General features: G+C 47.1%; 1 protein-coding gene across 1 annotated transcript in view; it reads left to right on the top strand.

Annotated features, from left to right (window-relative positions):
* The window catches only part of PARN (poly(A)-specific ribonuclease), a 46,589-nt gene that overhangs the window by 9,477 nt on the left and 9,475 nt on the right, over nt 1-27,637 (top strand). The window contains exons 10-21 of the mRNA XM_080981066.1: nt 755-797; nt 2,568-2,648; nt 2,791-2,847; nt 4,093-4,170; nt 5,107-5,150; nt 6,098-6,140; nt 8,080-8,155; nt 8,745-8,855; nt 8,957-9,026; nt 10,086-10,141; nt 10,941-11,027; nt 12,802-12,876. Coding sequence (XP_080837192.1) covers nt 755-797; nt 2,568-2,648; nt 2,791-2,847; nt 4,093-4,170; nt 5,107-5,150; nt 6,098-6,140; nt 8,080-8,155; nt 8,745-8,855; nt 8,957-9,026; nt 10,086-10,141; nt 10,941-11,027; nt 12,802-12,876 — 821 coding nt within the window. The remainder of the gene's footprint in view (nt 1-754; nt 798-2,567; nt 2,649-2,790; nt 2,848-4,092; nt 4,171-5,106; nt 5,151-6,097; nt 6,141-8,079; nt 8,156-8,744; nt 8,856-8,956; nt 9,027-10,085; nt 10,142-10,940; nt 11,028-12,801; nt 12,877-27,637) is intronic.

The raw sequence follows: 27,637 nt of genomic DNA, 5'->3' as shown, positions 1-27,637 counted from the left end.
AGCACCTTTAAGACCAACTTAAAGGTGCTACTGGAAGGATTTTTTTTATTTTGACTATGGCAGACCAACACGGCTACCTATCTGTCAATGTAAAGTGATATTGGTAGTTGAAGTAATAATTTTCTTTTGTGTTTAGTTTAGTTTATTGTGGTGTAATGTGTTTTTCTTTGTTGTATGTTTTGTTATGTTTTCTTTATGATAAATGTGGAAAATCAACAAAAAAAATTGAAAGAATAAAAAGATTGAATAAAAAGCTGTGCAGTCATACCTTGGTTTTCAAATTTAATCCATTCAAGGAGTCCGTTTGATTCCTGGAACAGTTCGAAAACCAAGGCGTGGCTTTTGATTGGAAGCTACAAAAGCCGTGCGAGATGTTTGGCTTCCGAAAATCGTTTGAAAACTGGAACAGTCACTTCCGTGTTTCGATTGTTTGGGAGCCAAAACATTTGAGTTCAAAGGCGTTAGGCTTCCGAGGTTGCACTATATTTGCCACCACTTTTGAAGGGTGGCACAAAGTGGTCATTTTGTGTTCGATAATCAGTGAACTCAGGAGGACTAGCACCTTGCGCAGTTCAAATAGTAAGCCCTGGTGGCCTTTGCTTTCCCACCGGGCTGCCTTTATATAGTCCTTGCCTTTGCAGGGACTCCTGATCCAGCACATTCCCTGAATTCTATCAGCTTATGCAAAACCGACACACACACCCCCGCCGCCCAAAAAAATTACTCGGATATTAACTCTTGTCTTTCACGGTAGGTTTCCGAAAGGCATCCATGTCGAAACTCAGGAAACGGAGAAGGTGGGTAGGAACGTATTTTGAAAGCTCTACGTTTCTTGGTGAGATTCAGCGGCGCCTGGCGCTCAGTGAGACTCGCAGGGCAGAAGGCAGGGAGAGACAGCAGGATAGGAGCCCATCTGCCCCGGGAGGAGGAAGGCGAGGGCAAGGGGGGCAGGGTCCGCTCCAGTTGGACTCTCCCCTCCTTCCTCCCCCACTGCCCACCATTTTGCATGTTACATCATTTGCCCTAGTCCTTTGAAATTGTGAGCCGCCTTGGCAGAAAGGCAGTGCGCAATGCAATAGATAATTGGACCAAGCCAACCATCAGCATCCTTTTCCCTGCTGAGTTCCACAAGGGTAACATGGACACCGAGGAGGAGGAAACTGACTGACAGGCCACCTCTAGGGTTGTTGTAGGTAAGAAGGCAAGGGTGTGTTGTGACAGACCAACAACAGATGGAAGCAAAGCTGAAATCATATTAGCTATTTCTCCCCAAGGATTTGTGAGGCTAGAGCAGGGATGGCCACCATGGCACCTGGGGGTGCAACGACACCTTTGAGATCTTCACTTGGTGCGCACAAAGCCTCTGATCCCCAAACTCGAAGAATCATAGAATTGTAGTGCTGCAAGGACCCCACAGTCCTTGGGACGCGGGTGGCGCTGTGGGTAAAACCTCAGTGCCTAGGACTTGCTGATCGCAAGGTCGGCGGTTCGAATCCCCGCGACGGGGTGAGCTCCCGTCGTTCGGTCCCAGCTCCTGCCCACCTAGCAGTTCGAAAGCACTCTTAAGTGCAAGTAGATAAATAGGTACCGCTTTATAGCGGGAAGGTAAACGGCGTTTCCGTGTGCTGCTCTGGTTCGCCAGATGCCACTTAGTCACGCTGGCCACGTGACCCCGGAAGTGTCTCCAGACAGCGCTGGCTCCTGGCCTCTTGAGCGAGATGAGCGCGCAACCCTAGAGTCGGACACGACTGGCCCGTATGGGCAGGGGTACCTTTACCTTTACCTTAAAGGACCCCAAGGGTAATCTAGTCCCACCCCCTGCAGTGCAGGAAACCCAACTTATGCATCCATGACAGATGGCCATCCAACCTCTGCTTAAACACCTCCAAGGAAGGAGAATCCACCACCTCCTGAGGGAGACCATTCCCCTGTCAAACAGCTCCTACTGTCACAAAGTTCTTCCAGGTGTTGAGTTGGAATCTCCTTCCTTGTAACGTGAAGCCATTGGTTCGAGTCCTAACCCCTAGAGCAGGAGAAAAGAAGCTTGCTCCATGTTCCATGTGGCAGCCCTTTAGATATTTGGTGGCTATCCTATCTCCTCTCAGTCTCCTCTTTTCCAGGCTAAACATACCCAGCTCCTTCAACCGTTCCTCATCAGGCTTGGTTTCCAGACCCTCGTAGCCTCCTTGGTTCTGAGGTGGGGAGGGTAGTTACCTTTCCCCCCACCCTTGACATGTGCATAGAGGTGAGGTAGGAAGCCAGAAGAGTGATGTTCTTTCCCACTTCCTCTTTCACCTCTATGGGCTTTTCTAGGCTCAGATTAATTCCGCTGGATCTGAGTTTTACCTAGATGCTTTGGAAGAGCCAAGTGTGTACATGTGCACACTCATGTCTGTGTGGGGGACTGATTCTCGGGGGACAGAGTGACCAGAGAAGTTGGTAGCCATGGCAGTCGCTCGCGTGTGCCCACCGATGCCTCAAAGGTGACTTGATAGCCCTAAAGCCTGTGTAGGTTTTCTGCTCCGTCTTACATCTTCCTGCAGTAATGCCCCTTTCTCCCCAACCAGAAGGAAAGATACATTATCATTAGCAAAGTGGATGAAGAGGAGCGAAAAAGGAGAGAGCAGCAGAAGCGAGTGAAGGAGCAGGTTTGTGGCTGCATCTCCTTTTCGTTTCAGAAGGGACGGGGGATCTGGGTGGTTGTGGGTGCTGCTGATTGAGAATCGCAAGGCCTTGTGGCTCATTGGGCCTTCGCCCTCTTTTTCTCACGCTGGGATTTCTTGCTTGCAGGAAGAACTCAAAGACGCGGTGGGGTTTTCCCGAGTCGTTCACGCTCTTGCAAATTCCGTGAGTTTTGCTGCCTTTTTGGGGGGTTTTGCCCCTATGGTGGGGGTTGCAATTTCCCAACTTGCAGTTGAGAACTTGAGAATCAGTATCCCTTCTTTAGATAGCGTGTCCATCGGAGGTGAGATGTGTTGCAACAAGGCAAGGAGTTTCTTTGGTAGTGACACTCCAGCTATAGCAGGGGTGGGGGACCTCAAGGGCCACATTCTGCTACAAACAAACTTTTGGGGGCCGCATGCCAGGGGCAGGTCCTGGCGCAGAAGTGGGCTGAGAAACTGATGCCCCTCCTACTGTTGGCTACTTTCCAGCCACACAAAAACTTGCAAACACACACACATCTCATTCCCATCCAAGCACGTAAGATGAATGAATGATCAAGGACCCTTTCCAGCTAGGCAAAAATCACTTGAGGACGGCTACGGAAGGATGTGGCCTGGGAAGATGAAGCAATGCCTATTTAGAGTCCCATGGGCCAAACAGGAAGGCCTGGGGGCCCCTGGTCCTGAGATCCCTCACCTCTGAGCTATGGAAAGCGCTTCTTAGGAAGATATTCCTAGCAGACACACTTTATCTTTTAGGCATGGGATGTAGGTGGCGCTGTGGTCTAAACCACTGAGCCTCTTGGGCTTCCCGATCAGAAGGTTGGCGGTTTGAATTCCCGTGATGGGGTGAGCTCCCGTTGCTCTGTCCCAGCTCCTGCCAACCTAGCAGTTCGAAAGCACACCAGTGCAAGTAGATAAGTAGGTACCGCTGCAGCAGGAAGGTAAATGGCATTTCCGTGCGCTCTGGTTTCTGTCACGGTGTTCCGTTGCGCCAGAAGCGGTTTAGTCATGCTGGCCACATGACACAGAAAGCTGTCTGTGTACAAACACCAGCTCCCTCGGCCTGAAAGCGAGATGAGTGCCACAAGCCCATAGTCGCCTTTGACTGGACTTAACCGCCCAGCAGTCCTTTACCTTTACCTTTTTCACCTTTGTCTCTTAGGCACCAGATATATATTTTTTTATTCACCCTTAAATTTTTAGATTGTTTTACTTTTATCTGCAGGATGGGTGGGTTGATAAAAAGAGATGGATGGAAGCGTTTTTAACAAGTAAAATAAAGTCTCTGTTGTTTCTTAAAAGTCCTGCTGTAGTACAGTACAGTACCACTGTAGTGGTATCTTTCTCCGATGGGTCTGTGTGTCTGTGTGACCATGTGGGCGGTCCCTTAACTCATGCCTTTGGGCTTGTGAATGGTTCTTCACAGGGCAAACTTGTGGTTGGACACAACATGTTGCTGGACGTCATGCATACCATCCACCAGTTTTACTGCCCGCTACCTGAGGTGAGTGGTCCTTGCAGTGTGGCCAACATTTCAAAGGCTGTTCTCCACTTGAACTTGTGCTGCTGTCCTTGCAAGAGAAGCCAAAGGTCTTCTTTCAGGGGTAGCCGATGTGGCCCTCTCAAGATGTTCTTGGACTATAATTCCCATCAGCCCTAGTCATGCATGGCCAATGGCCAGAGATTATGGGAGTTGTAGTCCGAGAACACCTGGAGGAGACCACGCTGGCTTTCCCTTCTCTGTTTAGTCTAGCATCATGCCTTCCATCCTGAGCAGCCAGAAAGCCCATCAGCAGCGAATTACAGCCTCCCTAACCTTTGCTCCCAGTTTAACTGATCTTCAAAAGTGGACTGGTTCTGAAATTAGTTTCCCGTTTTGCTATCCCAGCTAATTGTCGTTTATAGATCTATCCTCCCCAGGAACTTGTCTAATGCTCTGTTAAAGCCATCTGAGCTTGGAGCCATCACTACATCTTGAGGCAGAAGGTTCCACAAGTTAACGTCATGTTGTATGAAAAAGTTATTTTTTGAATCAGAGTTTTAGCTTCATAAGGAAAGGAGAAAAATTTCTCTCCTCACTTTTGGCACACCATGTTGTAACTCCCCTCCCCAAATAGTCACCCTTTCCCCCCTTCTTCAAAACTAAAAGGCCCCAAATCTTGTAAATTTCCCTCACATGTGAGCTGCTCCACCTCCCTTATAATTTTTGTTGTCTTTATCTGACTTTTTTCCACCTCCGCTATATCTTTTTTTGAAGTACAGTGAGCAGAACTGTACCCAAGTATTGTTGTACACAGGTTTGTACATAAACATTACATAGTATGGGTACGTTTATTTTTGATAAGCCTGTTGCGTGGAATTCACCATAAATAAGCATTGACGCATTTGTACATCCCTTTATTCCTTGTGTGGTGATCATCTTGCTCTGTTTAATTTTTAGGATCTCAACGAGTTTAAAGAACTGGCGACATGTGTCTTTCCAAGGTAAGCTTATTTTGCCCTGAATTCATAAGTTCATTCCTAGAGGGAAACCTTTGCAAGCAAAAATTTGGCCCAGGGAAATACTTTCTTCCCAAGAAAATGAGGCTTTATAGTTTAGCTTCCTGGTTTCAGGAGGGTCAGCTTACACTCTTGGGGCATTCACACCCATGCATACATCAAGATGAACTGAATTTTGTGATTGGGGGCAGGGGAGTGGAATTGAGTCGCGATGATACATGGCTCATTCTGCTTTTGCTGCTCGGGATCCAGGTTGGGGAACTGAAGAGCTCTCCTGGGTATGGAAGCTCAGTCCCACGGCCAGTGGGGGTCCCGCTCTGCCTAACCTCTGGCTTCTCAGCCGTTACCCTTGATTTCCAAGCCCCAATTTGCATCCCTGAAGACTTGGAACTTTGCAATAAATATAAGCTATGGGTTCTGACCAGCTCCCAGAACCAAAAACTCATGCCTGTGTGACATAATCACAGGTCCAAAGTTCTGGCAATTGTTGGTAAGGGACGCAGGTGGCGCTGTGGTCTAAACTACTGAGCCTCTTGGGTTTGCTGATCAGAAGGTCAGTGGTTTGAATCTGTGCGATGGAGTGAGCTCCCATTGCCCTGTCCCAGCTCCTGCCAACCTAGCAGTTCAAAAGCATGCCAGTTCAAGTAGATAAATAGGTACCGCTGTGGCGGGAAGGTAAACGGCATTTCCATGCGCTCTGGTTTCCATCATGGTGTTCTGTTGCGCCAGAAGCAGTTTAGTCCTGCTGGCCACATGACCCGGAAAGCTGCCTGTGGACAAATGCCGGCTCCCTCGGCCTGAAAGCGAGATGAGCACCGCAACCCCATAGTTGCCTTTGACTTAACTTAACCGTCCATGGGTCCTTTGCCTTTTAAAAAAATGGTTGGTAATTATGGTGAAGCCTTATCCTTGCTGTTTCATTTCATTTCTAGGTTACTGGACACTAAGTTGATGGCCAGCACTCAGCCGTTCAAGGTAACCAGCACCTGCTAATGGCACTTGTAAAATTAAATATAGCTTTAGTTCAGCCTTCCCCAAGCTGCTCCCTCCTCGATGATTTGGGCTCCCAGTTCTGTACTACTCTGATGAAGCAAACTATTAAAGCAACATACTGCTTTCACAGCAAAATCACCGCTAGGATGTTTCCTGCTCAGCATCAGCTAGGGAAAGATTCCTTGTCGTGCTATAGCGAGCTCATTTCTTCAGTACAGATCCCTGCATAGCGAAAAGGACCCCATCAACTTGCAAGGGGGGCAGTATCTGCTAGGCTGCGCTTACAGCTAACAATCCCCAACAAAAATCTAGCTATGCAGGCAAAATAGCTTCTGTTCGCAGGTAATACACATGAATGACTTGGATACATTATCCCTCTTCCCAAGGATGCTCAATTAAGTTGATGGGATTGAAAAAAGACTCATAAGTTATAATGGAATTTCAAACACTCTTCCATCTTCTAATATATATTGCACTTTTTTGCTTAATTGCATCATGGTTAATTTTTGGGGCATCCAGTCGTACCTTGATTTTCGAACAGCTTAGTTCTTGAACATTTTGGCTCCCAAACGCTGCAAACCCGGAAGTGAGTGTTGCGGTTTGCGAACTATTTTTCAAAGCCGAACGTCCGACAGGTCTTCCGATTGGCTGCAGGAGCTTCCTGCAGCCAATCAGAAGCCGTGCTTTGGTTTCTGAACGTTTTGGAAGTCGAACGGACTTCTGGAACGGATTCCGTTCGACTTCCAAGATACCACTGTACAGTGATACCTCGGGTTAAGTACTTAATTCATTCCGGAGGTCCGTACTTAACCTGAAACTGTTCTTAACCTGAAGCACCACTTTAGCTAATGGGGCCTCCTGCTGCCGCCGGAGCCCGATTTCTGTTCTTATCCTGAAGCAAAAGTTCTTAACCTGAAGCACTATTTCTGGCTTAGTGGAGTGTGTAACCTGAAGCATATGTAACCTGAAGCGTATGTAACCCAAGGTACCACTGTATATGTTCTTGGAGTATGATACAGTGCTGTTTTCATACTTTGGTTGTCTTGTGGTTTAGGCACCCTCTCAAAAATAGGGTTGATGTGTGGAAATCTCACACCTTTTTCAATTTGGGAGGTTACAGCTATCTTTTGCCTGATCCCATGGAATTAATGCTGCCGCTCAGATGTTTTGAACTACAGCTTCCATCAGCCCCAGCCAGCATGGCCGCCTGAAACATCGGCGGAGGGGGGCACTAGGTTGGGGGAAGGCTGCAGTGTTGAGTGCTTGCTCTGAACTCACTTGGATCGTGCCTTGTGGGTCGAAGGAACCAACAACTGGTGGCTCACATTGATCTTTGTTTTTTTGTATTTTTGGTTGTTTTTTTAATTTGCATTTTATTTATTTGTTAACATTCTTATATTACATTGTTAAACGTTGTCATATTACATTACAGGACTTACTATAATATAATTTCCAACATATATACAAAAACTATATACAAATTTTATATACCTAGAAAGAAAATGAAAGGGAAAAAAAACAAAGAGAAAAAACAAAAACAAGTCCCCCCATCAATCTTATACATACCAACACACTAGACTTCCTGTCTATCCCATTATATATTCCTTTTTTTACAAATGAACGTACTCTTATTATTGTATATTTCTTTACATTTTATCTAATACATTCCTATATCAATATGTGCTCTTAGTCTTATTTCTCAACTCAATCTCACTCCAGCGTCAATCAAATGTTAGCATAGATAGCGAACCTTTACTGTATTTTTGAACATATGTTTTACAGTATATCTATTCCACTTTTCCATAAATTTTTGTTTTGAATTGCCTCTCAGGGTATTTGTTAACAGCGCCATTTCAGCAAATTCTTGGAGCTTGTAATGCCAGTCCATTATTGTCAGGGCTTCTTGATCTTTGCTTTTCAGGAAATCATTAACAACACATCCCTTGCAGAGCTGGAGAAGCGTGTAAAGGAGACTCCCTTCAGCCCTCCAAAAGTCGGTAAGGCGACAGAGGGCGTTTTGCACCGCCAGTTCTGGACCACAGGTGGAAACAGATTGATTGAAATCTAAGGATTCCCCTCGAAGCTGGAAAATTCTTGGGGAGGAATTTAAGCTGTACAGAACTGGAGATCTTACTGGTCCAGTATCTGTGGGCAAAAGACACTGCAAGCTTGTCTCCAGTTGCACCAGGTGCAATTATTTCTGTAGCTCTGTTGGGTCTACATTTATGTGTCTGTTGTTCTGGAACCAGCAAAACAATGAGGCTGTTTGAATGGAGACTTGTTGCTCTTTCAAACAGGGCTCCACCTCCCAGTGTGGCTAAAATACCCCTACTCCCGCTAGGATAACCTGCAGTGAGAGCCAGGTTCAAGGTTCTTGTGTTAATTTACAAGCCCCTTAACAACTTGCGTTCAGAATAACTCAAGGGCCGCCTAATCTATCCTGGCCTGATCACTCACGTCTTCCATCGTTTCGATACTTGCCCTTTCTGTATTGCATTTCTTGTCTACCACTTAAGAGACGACTGTATTCGAGTCCTTCATAAATTGTTTAAATAAAGTAAAAGCAAACCATTTTTCCTTTCCCAGAAAGCGCAGAGGGATTCCCGAGTTACGACACAGCTTCAGAGCAGCTTCACGAAGCAGGTTATGACGCTTACATCACAGGCCTGTGCTTCATCTCAATGGCCAATTTCCTAGGTACTTTTTGTCGTTTGTTCCATCTTGCGCAGTCTGTTCATCCCTGCCTTTTGCCAGCTGTGTCTGATTCTTTTGTGGTGGGGGCATCTTCTCTTTGCTAGGTTCCTTTCTCAGCCCCCCGAAAAGTCACGTGTCTGCCAAATCAAAGCTCATCGAACCTTTTTTCAACAAGTGAGTAACCACTTTTAATTTTCTAAAAACCACACAAAGGAGAACCCCAGCTTTTGAGTTGAACTTTAACCTGTTGTTCTTTAACGCTCCTCTGGTTAAAACAATAAAGATCAGAAGACTGGGAAACGTTTATTGAATATAGGGAGGAAAATGGTGTTTATTTGAAAATGTGGGCAGCATTAAGATAAATTCAACAGTGCAAATAAGTTTTGATGGATGTAATAATGGAATACTGAATGGTTTAGTTTATATAAAATATGCAGGAATTTATGTTTTGCAAAATGAACCAATGGAAAGAGAAGAAGGGAAGTCATTGACATTTTAAGGTTGTTTGAATGAATATTCTAAAATGTGAAACAGAAAATTTAATAAAAATTATGGGGGGGGGACCAAAACCAATAACAATTTATCATTTATATGCCACTCATCTGATGGATTACCCCAGCAACTCTGAGTGGCTCTCCCCCCAAATAGTAAAAGCACAAGAGAGCATCACACATCAAAAACTTCCCTAAACAGGGCTGCCTTCAGATGTCTTCTAAAAGTCAGGTAGTTGTTTATTTCCTTGACATCTGACTGAAGGGCATTCCACAGGGCGGGCGCCACCACCGAGAAGGCCCTCTGCCTGGTTCCCTGTCACTTGGCTTCTCACAGTGAGGAAACCACCAGAAGGCCCTCAGAGCTGGACTTCAGTGTCCGGGCTGAACAATGGGGGTGGAGATGCTCCTTCAGGTATACAGGACCGAGGCTGTTTAGTCCTTTAAAGGTCAGCACCAACACTTTGAATTGCACTTTGAAACACGCTGGGAGCCAATGCAGTTCTTTTAGGACTGCCCTGTTCTTGTTTTGCAAACCTCCAGACCTTCCTTGGAGGAGGCACACAGAGAAGGGCCTCAGATGATTATCTCAGGGTCCAGGTCAGTGCATATGGGGAGAGGCAGTCCTTGAAGTATCGGAGTCCTGAGCAGCATACGGCATTATAGGTCAAAACTAGGACTTTGAATTGAGCTTGGAAACTGGATCATGCAAGTGACACTCTATCTCTTTCTTTCACTCCAGACTGTTTCTGATGCGGGTGATGGACATCCCATATCTCAACTTGGAAGGACCAGACTGTAAGTGCTCTTTTCACCTTTCACGTTCCCTCTTCAGAGAATTGAACCTGTGCAAAACTTCCTCTTGCCCAGTAGTAGGCTGAGGCAGAATTTATTTCAGTGGTGGGAACCTCCAGTCTGGAGGCCTATAGTTAAGCCTGCCAGGCCATTTTCAACAAGCCATGCCCCCTTTCCACCCCAAATGCCATAGATGATGTCCAGTGTGAGAAAGTCCAAGCCCTGGCTGCTGCAGGGGAAAGATTGTGAGAGTAGTCCAAGCCCTCTCCCAATTCTCCCTTTGCAAGCACAGTTTGTCACTTTCTGAATTTGGTGTCTTTTTCTGTCACCCTGTGACAAAAATTGAGAACTCCGTTTTGTGTTGGAGAATCAGTAAGGTAAAGGGACCCCTGACCATTAGGTCCAGTTGTGGCCGACTCTGGGGTTGCGGCACTCATCTTGTTTTAGTGGCCGAGGGAACCGGCGTACAGCTTCCGGGTCATGTGGCCAGCATGACTAAGCCGCTTCTGGCGAACCAGAGCAGTGCATGGAAACGCCATTTACCTTCCCGCCGGAGCAGTACCTATTTATCTACTTGCACTTGGACATGCTTTCAAACTGCTAGGTGGGCAGGAGCTGGGACCGAGCAACGGGAGCTCACCCCGTTGCGGGGATTTGAACCGCCGACCTTCTGATCGGGAAGCCCTAGGCTTTGTGGTTTAACCCACAGTACCACCCACGTCCCTGGAGAATCAGTAGGTTGTATTAAAAAAAAATTAATAAATCACAAGCTGAAAACTTCTTTTCCCCCCTTCACTTTCAGTGCAGCCAAAACGCGACCACGTTCTTTACGTTACATTTCCCAAAGAGTGGAAGACGAGCGACCTTTACCAGCTTTTCAGTGCTTTTGGTAAGTAACAAATGAGAAGGTAGGGATATGACTCCACTGGGGGGGGTCAGGGTTTCCCAAACATCAGTCTCCAGCTGTTGTTGGGACTACAACTCCCATCATCCCTAGCTAGCAGGGCCAGGGGTCAGGGATGTTGGGAATTGTAGTCTAAAAACAGTTGGGAGACCCAAGTTCGGGAAACCCTGGTCTACGTGCAACAGGGTGTAAGATCCCTGCGGCAGGGATGGTGTCCTTCCAGTGTTCTGTTCTGCGCTTGGCCCTGGTGGAACCAAGTATTCGGTGAAAGGTTTGGTGGCTGGCAGACTAGACGTGGGAGAGAGGGCAACAGGCAAAGAACAGGCATATAGCTGAAGGCTCTCCATATGATGCTAGACTCCCAACTCCCAAGAAAAAAGGACACCAAGAACTCAGGCCAATATAAGTTTCAGTAGTAGGAGTGGTCCCTACTCGCAAATCAATAGTCAATTGTAACAAAAACTAATCCATTCAAAAGTATGTACAGTGGTACCTCAGGTTAAGTACTTAATTTGTTCCGGAGGTCCGTTCTCATCCTGAAGCAAAGTTCTTAACCTGAAGCACCACTTTAGCTAACGGGGCCTCCTGCTGCCGCCGTGCCGCTGGAGCACGATTTCTGTTCTCATCCTGAAGCAAAGTTCTTAACCTGAAGCACTATTTCTGGGTTAGCAGAGTCTGTAACCTGAAGCGTATGTAACCTGAGGTACCACTGTATTCTGACAAGGATTACAAATAGAGATTACAAACTCAGACAGAGATTACAAACTCAAACTCATGAGGATATGTATAACACAATAATTAGTTATAGAATTAGGGATAAGAGTTTATGAGGAGAGATAAGTTCATGTTAGTCCATAGTCTCCCATGGTACTGTGATATTTTCAGTATGTCCAATGAATGTTTTCGTATCCAAAATGTAGGAAGGAGTGTCGATAGCAAGTGGATGCAGAAAGTGCTCCATGTATCGACATAAAGGTTCCAAGAGAGAGTCATTGCCTGAGACAATAGGTCTACCAGGTGGAGCACTAAGTGATTTTTGGAAGTACAGTATATAAAATATCAACCCGAGGTACCACTGTGTATAAAATATTGGAGTGTGTGGGTATTTCTTTAAGAGAAACAAAGACTCCCAACTCCCATTATCCCTGACTTTTGGCGGTGCTGTCTGGGGCTGATGGGAGTCCAAAGACCCTTCGAGGGGGCCACAGGTTAGCCAGCCCTGATAAAGGCAGGATTATACCCTCGGCTATCAGTGGTGGCTCCATCCTTTCTGCTGGGTAGGCTAAAGACACTGAGTACAATCTTAACAGATGGGACATTTTTGGGAGGGATTTGCATACACCCAGAGAAGGGGCCACGCCACCTGTTTCTGTGGAAAAGGAGCTAGCTTTTCTTGACCACGTTTGCCCCATGATTGCGTCTCATTGCTCCTCCCATCTGCCAGGTGTCAAGACACACCTGCTCTGATTTCAGAAGCGAAGGCTTTCTCCCAGTACCATCAGACCTCAGGCCCTCCTGTCCCAGCCTGCCTTTTCCCATAGTGCACTGCTTCATAGCACTCTTGACAGTCTTGATGGTGGCTGAAGATGGGCTATACCAGTGTTTCTAAGACTTTAATCCCACTCTGTTGTTGGACTACAACTCCCATCATTCCTGACCCCTGGCCCTGCTAGCTAGGGATGATGGGAGGTGTAGTCCCAACAATAGCTGGCGACCCTGGTCTGTGCCCTTCCACTTCACACTTTTCTTTTCTTTGCAGGCAACATTCAGGTTTCCTGGATCGATGATACGTCAGCCTTTGTGTCGCTTAGCCAGCCTGAACAAGTACAGATTGGTAAGTTACACAGAGCCTCTCTGTCGAGCCAACACACTGAGGCCGCCGTTACTTCTGCAGAATCATAACCGACAGAAGGTTACATGAGAGGGGTTCTTGTATCTATAGCCCCTTTTAGACCAGTTTTTACTCGCCAATTGCCACCTGCTATTGAGTTCTTTGTGACGGTTGGTTTTCTTGTTTCCTGCTAGTTCCTCTGAGGGATTGATCTCAGAGACTTGTATAGCGAGGAGGGGGGAACTGTGAGCCCTCTGATGTGGTTGAACAACATCAGCCTTCGCCATTGCGGCCCCGTGAGTTGGGAGTCGCAACATCTGGAAGGCTGCAGTTTCTCCATGCCTGTTGTATAGTTGCCTAAAGATTGTGGACTTGTGGTGAAATGGACACATAACCAACGGAAGGGCTCCCTGCTCACTTGCTGCTAGTATTTATTTATTTACTTACTTGCTTGCTTAAAGATAAAGGGACCCCTAACCATTAGGTCCAGTCGTGACCGATTCTGGGGTTGCGCGCTCATCTCGCTCTATAGGCCAAGGGAGTCTATAGGAAATGCAGTTTACCTTCCCGCCGGAGCGGTACCTATTTATCTACTTGCACTTTGACGTGCTTTCGAACTGCTAGGTTGGCAGGAGCAGGGACGAACAACTGGAGCTCACCCCGCCGCGGGGATTCAAACCGCCGACCTTCTGATCGGCAAGTCCTAGGCTCTGTGGTTTAACCCACAGCGTCACCCACGTCCCTCACTTACTTACTTACTTGCAAAAATATTGGTGGTATTATTATTATTATTATTACTACCCTGCTTTTTCCCTGACAGGACTCAAGGCAGCTTACAGATAAAAATAAGAACAGCTAAAAAAACAACTAAGCATTGATAAAGTGATAGCTATATACATATCTAAAAATCTATTAAAACCATACCAGTAATTCCAATAAAAACAGCACAGCAGCAGCCCTCTCATTAAAAAGCAGCCCATTCCCAAAAAATCCTGTTGGAACAGGAATCTGCACCGCCTTTATTGCAGGAAAAAATATCAGCATAAAATCCAATGGTAAAATTACATTTATAAAAACGAATGCAAAAGGCGTCGCAAATCGGTCGATCAGCTTAATTTGCTAACACAGCTGGATCATCAGGTTACATCTGGGAGAACAGATGGTGTTTAAGCAGACATATAAATGCTAATACTGCCTGGAAGTGCATTCCAGGGGGCAGGGGGCGCCATGCTAAAGGCCCTGCTTTTTGTGGACATAGAAGTTTGGACTACTGTCTCTCCTGAGGTTTAAAGTGAGTGGGAAGAGGTATAGAAGTTCAGGCATTCCCAGAGGTAACCTGGTCCCAGATTGTTCATAATTTTACGAAGCTAATAGCAAGACCTTAAAACGGCCTGGTAGCATAATAGCAGCCAGTGATTAGCCCTGATTAAAGACGACAATGAACTGCTTAATATTACCGTTCTGTTTAATAAGCAGTTGTGTCTGATTTTCTCAGTCGCTGGTAGGTTTATAAGTGCCAGGTTGCAGCGGTTGCCAGATGGTGGCTGAGGAAGAGAGAAGAGGCTGGTGACTTTGGGAAGAAGCACCAGCCGAGTGGAAGGAAAAAAGGAGTTGAATTGTGATGGAGAAGGTTTCTCTTCTCTGCCTGGGTGGTCCTACTGTCCCTGATCATTGTCTGTGCTGGTTGGGACTGATGGGAGTCCCTCTAGGGAGGGAGTAGGGCACCAGGTTGGGTACGACTTTGCACTAAGAGTAGGGTCACATGGAAGATGGAGCAAGCTTGTTTTCTGCTGCTCCAAATTAAAAGGAGATTCTGACTAAACCTTGGGAAGACCTTCCTGATATCTAGAGCCATTTAACAGTGGAGCGGACTATCTCTGAAGGCGGCGGAGGTTTTTAAAGCAGACGTTGGATGGCCATCTGTCATAGATTATTTAATTGTGATTCCTGTATTGGACTAGATCCGCCTTGGGGTCCCTCCCACCTCTACGATTCTATGATTTTATGGGTTCGCTCAGTCATGAAGCTGCCTCCCTCTCAGCAAAGTTGCGTTGCATGGTAGTGGTAGGGGAGGAGTCACGCGTGCTGCCCTGAGCTCCTCTAGAGGATGGGCAGGGAAAAAAGGCGATCGACGAGCACACGTGGAACTGCGTCTGGAATCCTGAGGCTTGAGGTGTTGTCCGCAAAGGCCCACAGCTCAGTGACAGAGCATCTGCCTTGCATGCTTCAGAAGGAACCAGGTTCAACCCCTGCAGGGGAAAGCTGCTGCCTGAACCCCTGGAGAACCGCTGAGAGTCAGGAGTCGACAATACTGAGCTGAGCTGGAGCGACTCAGTGTAAGGCAGCTCCCTCTGTGCTGTTGATACCCAGCTCTCTTCTGTACGGGTGCCTAGGGGGCAGTGGAGGACAGAGGTGGACGAAGGGTAGTTCAATCCAGACAGCACAGCAGAGTTTTTTTATTATTACTACTGTATTACTATTGAAAGCATTTCAGTTGGAGCAAAATGAAATAAAGATAAAAAGTGCATGGAAAGAAAAAGAAAAGAAAGGTATAATATACGCAAACCACTACAATTTCATATATGCTTGTCTAGTATATGGGTGTTTAAGTGTTGTTGTCCAAATACATATGTAGTTATTTATAACACAGAGAAGTTGAAGGTAGGAGGGCCGCTCAACCTGGACTTGATGGTCTTCCTGTTCTGGATGGGGCCACATTTCCTTTTTGACAGTTTGGAGGGCATAAAAAGGTAAAGGTAAAGGGACCCCTGACCATTAGGTCCAGTTGTGACCGACTCTGGGGTTGCGGCACTCATCTCGCTTTATTGGCTGAGGGAGCCGGCGTACAGCTTCCGGGTCATGTGGCCAACATGCCTAAGCCGCTTCTGGCGAACCAGAGCAGCACACAGAAACACCGTTTACCTTCCCGCCGGTACCTATTTATCTACTTGCACTTTGACATGCTTTCGAACTGCTAGGTTGGCAGGAGCAGGGACTGAGGAACGGGAGCTCAACCCGTCGCGGGGATTCGAACCGCCGACCTTCTAATCGGCAAGTCCTAGGCTCTGTGGTTTAACTCACAGCGCCACCCTTCGAGGGCATAGCTTGTGGGTAATGTTGGGCCAGGCACTGCTTTACTGGCTAAGAGTGCCTTGCTCATGCTCATTTCTACAGGGCCTGCACAACACAAATGTCCAGTCCATTGCTCCCTGCCTTAGTGGCACCATAGAATCCGCGGCCTTTGGGGTGGCTGGCTGCCTCTCTGAGTGCCCACGTTCTTTTCTCTAGCCCCACCTGCACTGTACATGTAAAGCAGGATCATACCACTTTAAAAGCTTTCCCCCAAAGGATCCTGGGAAATGTAGTTGGTTTAGGGCACAGAGAGTTGTTAGGAGACCCTTATTCTTCTTGCAGAACTACAATTCCCAGAGTTCCCTGGGATTGACTATTAAACCCCCTTCAGTTTTGATGAGGGTGAGCTTTTTAGCTGAGAAACTGCCAGCCAGGTGTGTATTATAGCCAATTGACCAATGTGGGGAATACAAAATATAAAATGCAGAATCGCAACCCCACTCCAGCTAATTATTCTTTAAAAACAACAAGCCAAGGCAGGCTTCCTCAACCTCGGCCCTCCAGATGTTTTTGGCCTACAACTCCCATGATCCCTAGCTAGCAGGACCAGTGGTCAGGGATGATGGGAATTGTAGTCTCAAAACATCTGGAGGGCCGAGGTTGAGGAAGCCTGAGCTAAGGTCTAGCAATCGTAGCAGGACTCAGGGACACAATGGCTGATTCAGGTATTCCCCCACCTGCTCAGTAAAAAAATGATTTGGTCTCCTCAGTGAAGCCACTCAGAACAGCCTCTGAAGATCGACCAGGAAATTATCTCAGGTTATAGAAGGTTATAGTATGCATTCTCATAACCCCCTGATGAAAACAAAAGTGAAAAGATCGTGTGAACGAACACTTCAGCCTCTGAGTGGTTGAACTGACAGCATCTAAATTTAGAAGGAATTCTAGTAAATCTGCTGCCTGAAATATTTGAAGGTGTAAATGCTTTACGGTGGTACCTTGGTTTTAGAACAGCTCGGTTTATGAACAACTTGGAAATAGAACGCTGCAAACCCAGAAGTAGGTGTTCCGGTTTGTGAACTTTGCCTTGGAAGCGGAACATGTTCCGCTTCCTATTGAGTGTGTTCCGTTTGTAAATTGAGTCCCCCGCTGCTAATCAGAGGCTTCCTGTTGAGTCTGTTGGCTGTTGAGTCCCGAGCACATACGCAACAGAGAGGTGATATTTGGAGCTCTTGTTTTTGCTATTTTTTGCATTTTCGTTCGTGTGGCTTTTTTGTTTTTTTGACTGTGACTTGTTCTTCGTTTTATGGGACTGACATGTGACTGTGGCTTGTGACTTTGTTTTGTGACTGTGACTTGTGATTTCATTTTTGTGGCTTGTTTTTGTGACTGTGTGCTGTGTGGAACCCAGCTCAGCTACTGATTGATTATGTAACTACAGAAATGGATAAAAGCCCCCCATCCAAACAATGACTATCATCAGTGCATGTAAGAAAAAAAATATATTTTAATATTTATCATCTACAATACTGTCTTATTTATTTTATAGCACAATACATTGATCATTGCTTTCATTTTGTGGACCAATGGTTTCGTTAGATAGTAAAATTCATGTTAAATTGCTGTTTGAGGGGTTGTTTTTAATTTTAGAAGTCTGGAACAGATTAATCCATTTTGCATTACTTGCTATGGGAAAGCACGCCTTGGTTTTAGAACGCTTTGGTTCTGGAACAGACTTACGGAATGGATTAAGTTTGGGAACCAAGGTGCCACTGTACAGTCGTACCTTGGAAGCCGAACACCTTGGCACTTGTACGTTTTAGCTCCCAAACGCCGCAAAGCCAGAAGTGAGTGCTCCGGTTTGCGAACATTCTTTCGGAACCTGGACTTCTGGCACAGCTTCCGATTGGCTGCAGGAGCTTCCGGAACAGATTCCGTTCGACTTCCGAAGTACGGCTGTAATGGGTCAATATACTAGCAGGCTAGAAGTCTGGTGGTAGCTGGGTGTAGCCAGTTTCCCCCATTTCCATGGGCCCCTTGCGCTCAAGTGCAGACTATCACGTTCAGTCAGAAGCCTGTTACAAGATAATCGCCGCAGACCAGTCAGACAAGTGCAGCGACAAACATGGAATGGCATCAAGTCTCCCACCTCTCTCTGTAGATTCCATTCATCATTTTTTTTTTTTTGTAGCAGTGCATTCTAGTCTACTTCCAGTAAAGGGGGTGGGGGGAATCTGTTAAAAGATTCTTATCAAGGTAATTATTCGCCATATAAAGTTCTCTTCCAGGTAATTCCCATGAGTTATGAGAGGAGGGTTGCAGCGACTCCGCTGCCAGCTGATCTTCATCTCCCTTTCATGGTGAAATAAATAGCTCCATAATCGACACTTCCCTGCGAGGCTCCGAGCGGCAGGAACCCGCTTTGAAGTGCTCCTTCATAATTCGTGTCGGGGCACGAGAGGCTGTGCCGTCATCCCAGGTAGCGAAATCTTCCTAGTTTGAAAGGCGGCGCCTGTTGCTTCAGCGGGTGGCGGGGGTTTGTGCCCCGGGGGCCATGCCAAAAGTCTGAGGGTGGCTGGTTTTGTAAAGAGCTGGTTCAGGAGAGCCAGATGCCTAGAGACCTGCCAATTTCGCTCCTCGTGGGGCAGCGTCCCTATCTCCCCTTCGACGCCACCCTGGTCCCCTCCCAGATGATTTGGACGCCAAGTCCCATCAGCACAGAAAGAGGAGGAAGCGGTGCTTGAAAGCAAGATTTGAAGGAAGGGGTGGCAAGGAGCAGAGGCATAGAACATGTGCTTTGCCTCTGGAAGGTCTCATTCAGTCGGTATTTCCAGTTAAAAAAGAAAATGAAGGATAGGTTGTTAGGAAAGGTCTTTGTCTGTGCTTGGAATTCTGGCAAAGCATTCAGTAAACAATACTGGACTCGGTGGGTAAATAGTCCGATTTTGTGTAAGGCAGGGTGTATGGGGTGATAGGGGAGGGGTAGTACCTCTGGGAGGGACGCGAGCGGCGCTGTGGGTTAAACCACAGAGCCTAGGGCTTGCCGTTCAGAAGGTCGGCGGTTTGAATCCCCGCAACAGGGTGAGCTCCCGTTGCTCGGTCCCTGCTCCTGCCAACCTAGCAGTTTGAAAGCACCTCAAAGTGCAAGTAGATAAATAGGTACCGCTCCAGTGGGAAGGTAAATGGCGTTTCCGTGTGCTGCTCTGGTTCGCCAAAAGCCGCTTAGTCATGCTGGCCACATGACCCAGAAGCTGTACGCCGGCTCCCTCGGCCAATAAAGGAAGATGAGCACCGCAACCCCAGTCTTGGCCACAACTGGACCTAATGGTCAGGGGTCCCTTTACCTCTACCTTTAGTATCTCTGGTGGGGACACATCATGCTCCTTCTGGAGTGGTTTGTCCACTTTTGGTCCCCATCCTGCTCTCAGCTCTCACCTGTGGCTCCTAGAAGCTGCCAGCATGAGACAGTGGCTACACTCAGGGAAATGGCTTTGACTGGCTGGCTAAACCAGGTGAGGGGAGCCGATGGGTCTCGAACCGTCAGTGTGTTCGGGACTTCCCCTGCAAGCGAAGACAGGCTCCAGCAGATTGAGCGGACAAGACCCATAGTGGGTCCAATGGTCAAGGAAGCAGTTTCTGCATGTGCCGTAGAGGGAAGTGAGGGGCAGATGGGGTTCATCCACCCATTAGCTGCCTGGGAGTTTTCATCAATTGGGAAAACGCTGTGGGAAACTTGGTGATAAGCAGAGCTTTGCAATGGACAGAGTAGTTCTTTGAAAAGTGCTAAACGCTATGCAAGAGAGATGCATGCTCTCTCACCCCCCCCCCCAAATGGGAGGCCAAATGCTGTTGGTTTTCTGCTAATTGCAGTGTAATGGGTGGAAAAGAGCTGGTCTTTCGTGTTGGACAACCATTGCAATGCAAGCTGTTCCGTGGAATACCGGGAATCAATTTTTTAGGCTTGCCTTGACAAGACAAGCCGCCATCCCAGATCTGCGCTACATTGCACTACTGTACTGGCAAGCCCTGAATGTGTGTGTGTGTGTGTGTGTGTGTGTGTTAAGTGGTTCCATGCGCTACCGTCATGACACACAATACCCTGCCAAATGGGCTGCATTGCAGGCCTGTTCCTCTCTAGGGAGGCAGATCCTGGAAGGCCGGCATGCTTGCCGAGAGCGCCTCAGAGGCAGGAGCAGGTGCAGCGTATCGAGTTTTGGTTTATTTTTTGCAAGGAGCGCTCGCTCGCTCGCTTCTGCTAATCCTCCCCGTCAGCTTACAGAGCGGCAGGAGAGGGAAGGGGATCAGGCGCCTTAACTGGGCATTAAGGCTGTATCATCTTGTTAATGAGCTTGAATGGTGCTGATCACTGCCACTTGAACGCTGCCCAATTAATTTCTTCCCCCTCCCCGGGGCATGCCCTCCAGGAAGTTCTCCTGCGCAGGCCCCAGTTAAAATGAACGGAAGCTGGCAAGGGGCAAGGCTTGCTCGCATGGTGGCCAGGTTCTGTCGCAGCCAGTGTGCCTCTGAGTATCTGTTACTGGGAATCATGGGTGAATAGAGGGCTGGTTCGCTCATGTCCATCTTTTGGGCTTCCCACAGGTGTCTAGTCGGCCGCTGTGAGAACAGGATGCTGGCCTAGAGGGTCCCTTGGCCTAATCCAGCATTCTTATGCTCTTACTGGCAGGACATAAACCGACCGAGACTCTGCATTCATCATCGGAGGCCCTTCTTTGTGTGCCTCCTCCACGTGAAATTAATACAGTCGTACCTTGGAAGTCGAACGGAATCCGTTCCGAACGTGCGGACGACTTCCAAAACATTCATAAGCCAAAGCGCGGCTTCCGATTGGCTGCAGGAAGCTCGTGCGGCCAATTGGAAGCCGGCTTCCAAAAAGGTTCACAAATTGGAACACTCACTTCCGGGTTTGCGGCGTTCAGGAGCCAAAACGTTCGGGAACTAAGCTGTTCGAAAACCAAGGTACGACTGTACAAGTACCTTGATCCTGGCCTCATAGCCTGAGAGACCCAGGCCCCGTCTGCGCGACACCTTTAAAGCAGTGTCACACGGCTTTGAACAGTCCTCCCCAAACGATCCTGGGAGCTGTAGTCTGTTAAGGGTGTTGAGAGTTCTTAGGAGAGCCGCCTTCATCTCCCAGAGTTACGTTTTCCATGGTGGTTTTAACAAATCAGCCCTTCTTCCCAGGGAATTCTGGGAACCATAGCTCTCCTGACAACTTTTAGCACCTTAAAACTACAGTGCCCAGGATTCTCTGGTGGGAAATCATGGTGGTTTGAAGTGGTATGACGCTGCTGTAAGCATGTGAAGGTAAAGGACCCCTGGACAGTTAAGTTCAGTCCAAGGCAACTATGTGGTTGTGGCGCTCAACTAGCTTTCAGGCCAAGGGAGCCGGTGCTTGTCCGCAGACAGCTTTCTAGGTCTTGTGGCCAGCATGGCTAAACCATTTCTGGCACAACAGAACACTGTGACGGAAACCAGAGCGCATGGAAACGCTGTTTACCTTCCCACCAGGGCGGTACCTATTTATCTACTTGCACTGGCGTGCTTTCAGATTTCTAGGTTGGCAGGAGCTGGGACAGAGCAACGGGAGCTCACTCTCTAATGGGGATTCAAATTGCTGACCTTCTGATTGGCAAGCCCAAGAGGCTCAGTGGTTTAGACCACAGCGCCACCTGCATCCCCTTTACGCATGTAGTGCTGGTGGCACCCTGCTATGGAACCTGCCTCTTTTTGCGCTGCACGATTTCTTGTAGAGGCAAATGTGGAATGGAGCTGTGTTATTTCCCGCCCCCCTTACGTGCTTCTTTCAGCATAGCCCGTCAGATTTCTTTCGCAGCAGGGTCCCCGTTCGGGTTCCCATCCTGACCACCTTCACAGTAGCCCAGTTTACCGAGTGCTGAGTTAAACCTTCGTAGGATTCGGCTGCGAAAGAAATGAGCCCTTGAGCAGATTTCTCTCTCCAGCTGGCTCAAGCTATCTGTTTCACTGCAGGGATTTCATCTCCCCTCTCCGCTCCTCCCCACCGCAAAACACACCAAGCTTCTATTTCCATCGCTAGCAGCGTACAAAGGTCGTGCTCTGAATTCTTTTGCAACGGGCTGGAGAAACCTTCAAGAATATAAAACCCCAGGCAGGCAGGGTGCCCTTCCAGTTCTTGCCTAGAAGGCCACATATGAATCCTTTGCGCCGTGATATTTGACACGAGCTCCCCCCTCCCCCCCGCTTCCAATACACAGCCTCAAGTGGTGTTAAACGCCACCTGAATAATCTTTAAGAGTATTAGTCTTCCGCATCATCCCAACGACACCATCAGAGTTCAGATGCAGGGATTCAGTTTTCCAGAATCTACATTTCCCCCTTGCCTTCTGGTGCTGGAACAACATAAAAACTAAAAGCGCTTCCCTATACCGAGTCCATCTAGGTCAGTATTGCCTACACTGACTGGCAGCCCCTCTCTAGGATTTCAGAGAGGGAATCTGTCCCAGCCAAGCCTAGAAATGCTGAGGATTAAACCTGTGACCTTCTGCATGCAAGGCTGATAGATATGGGGAACCTTTGGCTCTTCAGGTGCTGCTGAACTATAACTCCCGTAATCCCTGGCCTTTGGGCATGCTTGGTGGGGCTGATGGGAGTTGTAGTTTAGCAACATCCGGTATATAATGTGGGATATATTGGCCTGAATATAAGCCGCACTTTCCCCCCAAATTCCAACCGTGAAAAGTTAAAGTACAGCTTAAATTCGCGACCTTCCAAAAATTGGTTTTTACAATAGCAGTGCTGAAACAGACATACGGTAAAACGAAAAAAAAAGTTTTGTTGCCGATTTGCGAGCTTGAGACTGTTCATTTGCCATTTGCGGGTGTGAGTGCCTGCGGAATTGTAGCAATTGAATAGCGATTTTAGCGATTGTACGGTAACTTTTATGGGCTTGCAAGAACAAAGGCTTAAATTGGCTCGGAGTTACAGTTGTACCAACCACAGCGATTTTCAGCCCGTAACCCAATTTTAAGGGAGCGGCTTATATTCGGATATCGTCTCCCCCCCCCCCCTTGAATTTTAAAGGTGCGGCTTATATTTGGGCCAGTACGGTATACTGTCAGGTTTATTTGTTCAGGATATTGACATAACACTTTTCAGGTGAAACTCACGAAGGTTTTTTTTTTAAAAAAAAAATACATTAAAATGGTAAGGATCGACCAAAACTGTGTAATGAAAGAATAGGGTCTAGCTACCAAAAACAGCAGCCTTTTAAAAGCTTAGATCTCTCATCCCCTCAGGACAAAGATGGACTTTAGATAGACCTGTGACAAAAACTAATGGAGGGGGAAGATAACCTCAGCTAGAGGCTAGAATTTGGTTGTGAGTCTTTTGACGTCCAACCTGGGAACAGCATAAAGTTGTATAGCGTTGTAGGGATATGGCTAACAATACAGATTTTATCGATATTTTGATCATTTTATTTTCTGATTTTTAAGGTCGGCGGTTATTGCTGTTTTAATGAATGTTTCACATCATTGCATGTAAGCCGCTTAGAGGTGTGTGGTTGTTTTTTTAATGAAGTGGCCTATCAATTTTGCTAGCTAGCTAAATAAATAAGGAGATATAGGCAAGAGTAATTGTGCTCCAAGCTGCAGTACGGTTGTCTACAGAATCGGAGCTGATGCGGAGAGCCTGTTTTAACCACCTGCCTGACTTGCCCACTCCAACCAGCCCAATATTGGAATGCAAGGCTTGCCGGGTGGCTGAAAATGGCAACTTTTCATTATGACATCTGTGGCTTAGCTGCTATCTTTTAAGGAAGTTCCAGAATGCCCTCTGCAGTGATTTAATGTCTCCCGTGGGATACTGCTGAGCATTTGTCTAAAGGCGAAGACGAGATAGTGTGAAAAGGAATAGCTTTTGGTGGGAGCAAAATCCTTCGAGCAGGTTGGGAAAAGGGAGAAAACATGCTTATTTCCCCTAAATTGATTTTTGATTTTTATTGTTATTCATATTTTTCATACTGTATTTTATGCTGCTTTTACAATTAAGTGTTTTAAATTTGTTGTTAGCCGCCCTGAGCCTGGTTTTTGAACCAGGAAGGGCAGGGTATAAATAAAATTTATTATTATTATTATTATTATTATTATTCAGGTGGTTTGAGGAAGGGAGGGGAACAGCCCTTGGGCTTGTGTAGTTCACAAATACCCTGCACTGAGACTCTTGCTCATCTGCTGTTTTCCTGTGCTCCGGTTATCTGTCAGCATCTTGGGTTCTGATGTGTTTCAGTTAATAATTCAGAGCGGTTTGTTTTTATTTTTGTTAGTCCCACGGGCACCGTAGGGAAGGAGGTGCATTTTCTGCCGCCGCTGTAGCTTGGAAGTGATGCACAACATATCGTAAAAGCTAATCTCCAAAGTGTCATCTGGAAAAACAGGACGGTAAAAGGCCTGTTTGAGAATGTCAGCCGTGAATGTCCGCCAGCTTAGATTTTTGCCTTGTCCCATCTCCAGAGCATCGCAGGGGAGGCGTAATTTAAAAGGCAATGATCGCATTTTAAAACATGCAGTGCACTTAAAAAAAGGGGTAGGGCACCCTTCTCAGCCTGAGGACCGCAGCATTCTGCTGCTTCTTCTCCTTCTTCTTCTTCTTATATGTATACCTGTTATGTTTTTGTATGTGTAGGAAACTGCCCAGAGTGGCTGGAGCAAGCCAGCCAGATTGGTGGGGGATTCTTCTTCTTCTTCTTCCTCCTCCTCCTCCTCTTCTTCTTCTTCTTCTTCTTCATTTCATTTCATTTCATTTCAGTGGGCCTGCTCTTGAGTAGGCCTAGTGTTGGATACAGCTCTTAAGCGTTGGCTGCATGGAGCTGAACATCTTGGCGCGTGGAAGTCACTCTCCAGCAGCAGCTCATCCACCTACAACACTTTGGGGGGGGCAGGGGGGACGGGACAGCCGTGCAACACTTTCCTCTAAGCAGTCGGACTGGAAACAGCCAAGGGGCATCAGCTGGCAGCCAAGGGGTTTTGCTGACTCAGCCCTAAGAGGTGGCTGGCTTTGCGCCCGAGCTTGGCAGGGAGATGAAAGGCAGCAGGTTTGCAAAGCTGCTGGGACTTGAAGGGAAGCTGCAGGGTTGCGAGGGCGAAACCTCCGGGAGTGCGTGTGTGCGTGCGTGAGAGAGGGAACACCCACAGAAAGGTTTTCTTCTTTGGGATGTTGCAAGAAACCAGCAAGGCAAAAGAAGGAACCGCCACATTTCAGGAGCCACCAGTCTGTAAGGAAAAGCCCCCCAACACACACACACACACACACACACACACACACCAGAAGCAAAACATTGATGAGTTGTGTTTTTCCTGTCTATTTTTCCAGAAACTTTGGAAAATGCGTCCCAACTTGTTCCGTCAGACCTCCTGCTAACCTAGGGAGGGAGGAAGTTGCTAGCCAAAATGTTACTAGAATTTTAAAATTTTGGATGCACACACACAGGTTGAATCAGGAGTGGGGAGTGGAGCCCCAGTCAGCACAGCCAGTCCTCAGAATATTAGGGTCGCATCCGCCAGGGCCGGCCCACCTGTGAGGCAAGGCGAGGTGACCACTTCGGGCGGCAGGATCCACGGGGCAGCAGATCCAAGGTGCGCATCACCCGCTATTTCTGCCACGGTGGTGGCAGCAGCTGCAGCGCACTCCTTGGAGCCTAGATCTGCCGCCTCCATGCCTCTTCTACAGCCACCTTTTCATGGACAGGAGGTGCTGCTGGTCTCCTCCCACCCCTAGGGAAGAAATGGAGGGAGCTGCCATCTTCGGTCTCCCGGGCTCTGTGCCCACCCAGCGTGATTCAGAGCAGGCCTTAGATTCCCACTTCAACTGTGTTCTGCCAAGGGCAAGGTTCTCCAGATTTGGAGCCAATAAGCACACCAGTGGATGAAGAAGAAGTAAGGCTTTATTTGCATAAGGTTAACAGATAGCAGCAGGCATACAAAACACAAATTATAGCAGGGGTCAGCAAACTTTTTCAGCAGGGGGTCCACTGCCTCTCAGACCTTGTGGGGGGCCGTACTATATTTTGAAGAAGAAAAATGAACAAATTCCTATGCCCCATAAGTAACCCAGAGATGCATTTTAAATAAAAGCACACATTCTACTCCTGTAAAAACATGCTGATTCCCAGACGGTCCGTGGGCCGGATTTAGAAGGCGATTGGGATAGCTCGGTCGGTTAGAGCACGAGACTCTTAATCTCAGGTCTGTGGGTTCGAGTCCTGTGTTGGACAAAAGATTCCTGCACTGCAGGGGGTGGACTGGATGTTCCCTGGGGTCCCTCACAACTCTACAATTCAATAATTCTAAAGCACTCAGATTCCACTTAAAGAGTCACAGCTCCCCTGCGCCAAAGATTTATAGGGATTTTAAATTGGGGGGGGGGTATTGTTTTTGTTTGTTATTATGTTACATATTTTTGCTTTTCTATCGTAAGCCACCCAGTGGTCCTCAGATGAAGAGCATTATAACAACAAAAACAACAATATAAATATAAATATAGTAATAGATGGCAGTTCCCAGGATTCTAGGCTGGGGAAGAAGAAGAAGCCATGAATCCACAAAGTGGAATAAATGTGCTTTAATCATACGGCGTGGGATGTGGTATAAGTCTTAAGACATTAGCACAGCTGTTAAGAAATCATAGATTTATTGTGGAAAGGGGTGGAAAACTCTGTGCAAACTGAAAATGTGTCGTCATTAGCCAAAGATTCAAAACGCAGGAATCGATGAGGGCAACTCTGTTTCCAGGTAATACATTGGGTTGCACAAGACCTGGAGGAAAATCAAGGAAAAGGTTGGCTACAAAGAAATATTTTTAAAGGGTGTGGGTTCTCACAAACGCTCCCTGCAGATTGAGAAAAAGACTCATAGTCTTTAGGCTACAGGGCTGGGGGTTGTTCCATCTGAGCAGAACTGAATAAACCAGAGCTTTCCAAGTTGGTGACACACTTTCTAGACACACATCATTTCGCGACATAGTAATTCAGTTTTGCACCATTTCGTGACACAGCAATTCAGTTTTGCTAGCAAGGTTAAACTAACCCCCTTCCAGACCTGGGAGCGTTCACACAACTACACACTTTAGCCGAAACACTAATATGTCACAACACAAAGCTTGGTAAGCTCTGCAGTAGACTATATAGCACGATTTGCATTGCTTTTTTGTAGTTAAGGAAAAGTAAATTCGCTTAAATAAGACCTTTCAGCCTGGCGGACGTCAGTGCTAGAAACAGCAATGAGCGATCCAGGGTTGGTTATGGAATGCTGGGGGTTTGTTAGGAGACACCCTCACTGAGCTACAGTTCCCAGCACCCTGGAGGGATGCATTTGGCCCCAGATCCTGAGGTTCCCCATCCCTCCTCTAATGTGGCATTTTTGTACCTGATTTTTTACTTCGTAATGCTCCCAGCATTTAAAAGGCTGCTTTGTTTTGCTGCTCATTTTGCTTCTTTGAATGTTGGATTTATTTATTATTTGATGCGCCTTTGCAATATCCTGTTCCGACTTCCTTCTTTCGGTGCTTATATTTGGGAGAAGGGGCCTCTGTAGTCAGATATTATGCAGTGTTGCCTTTCTAATGTTTCCAGAGGTGCTGTAAACCTCTTAAGAGATTTCCTCCTTTGCCCTCCCCCCCATGCCTGTAAAATGGTATA

This window comes from Podarcis pityusensis, assembly GCF_964106645.2.
Source record: "Podarcis pityusensis genome assembly, chromosome: 14".
NCBI classification, from domain to species: Eukaryota; Metazoa; Chordata; class Lepidosauria; order Squamata; family Lacertidae; genus Podarcis; species Podarcis pityusensis.
Note: the sequence above shows the minus strand (reverse complement) of the source record. Positions and strands in the feature narration are given on the sequence as shown.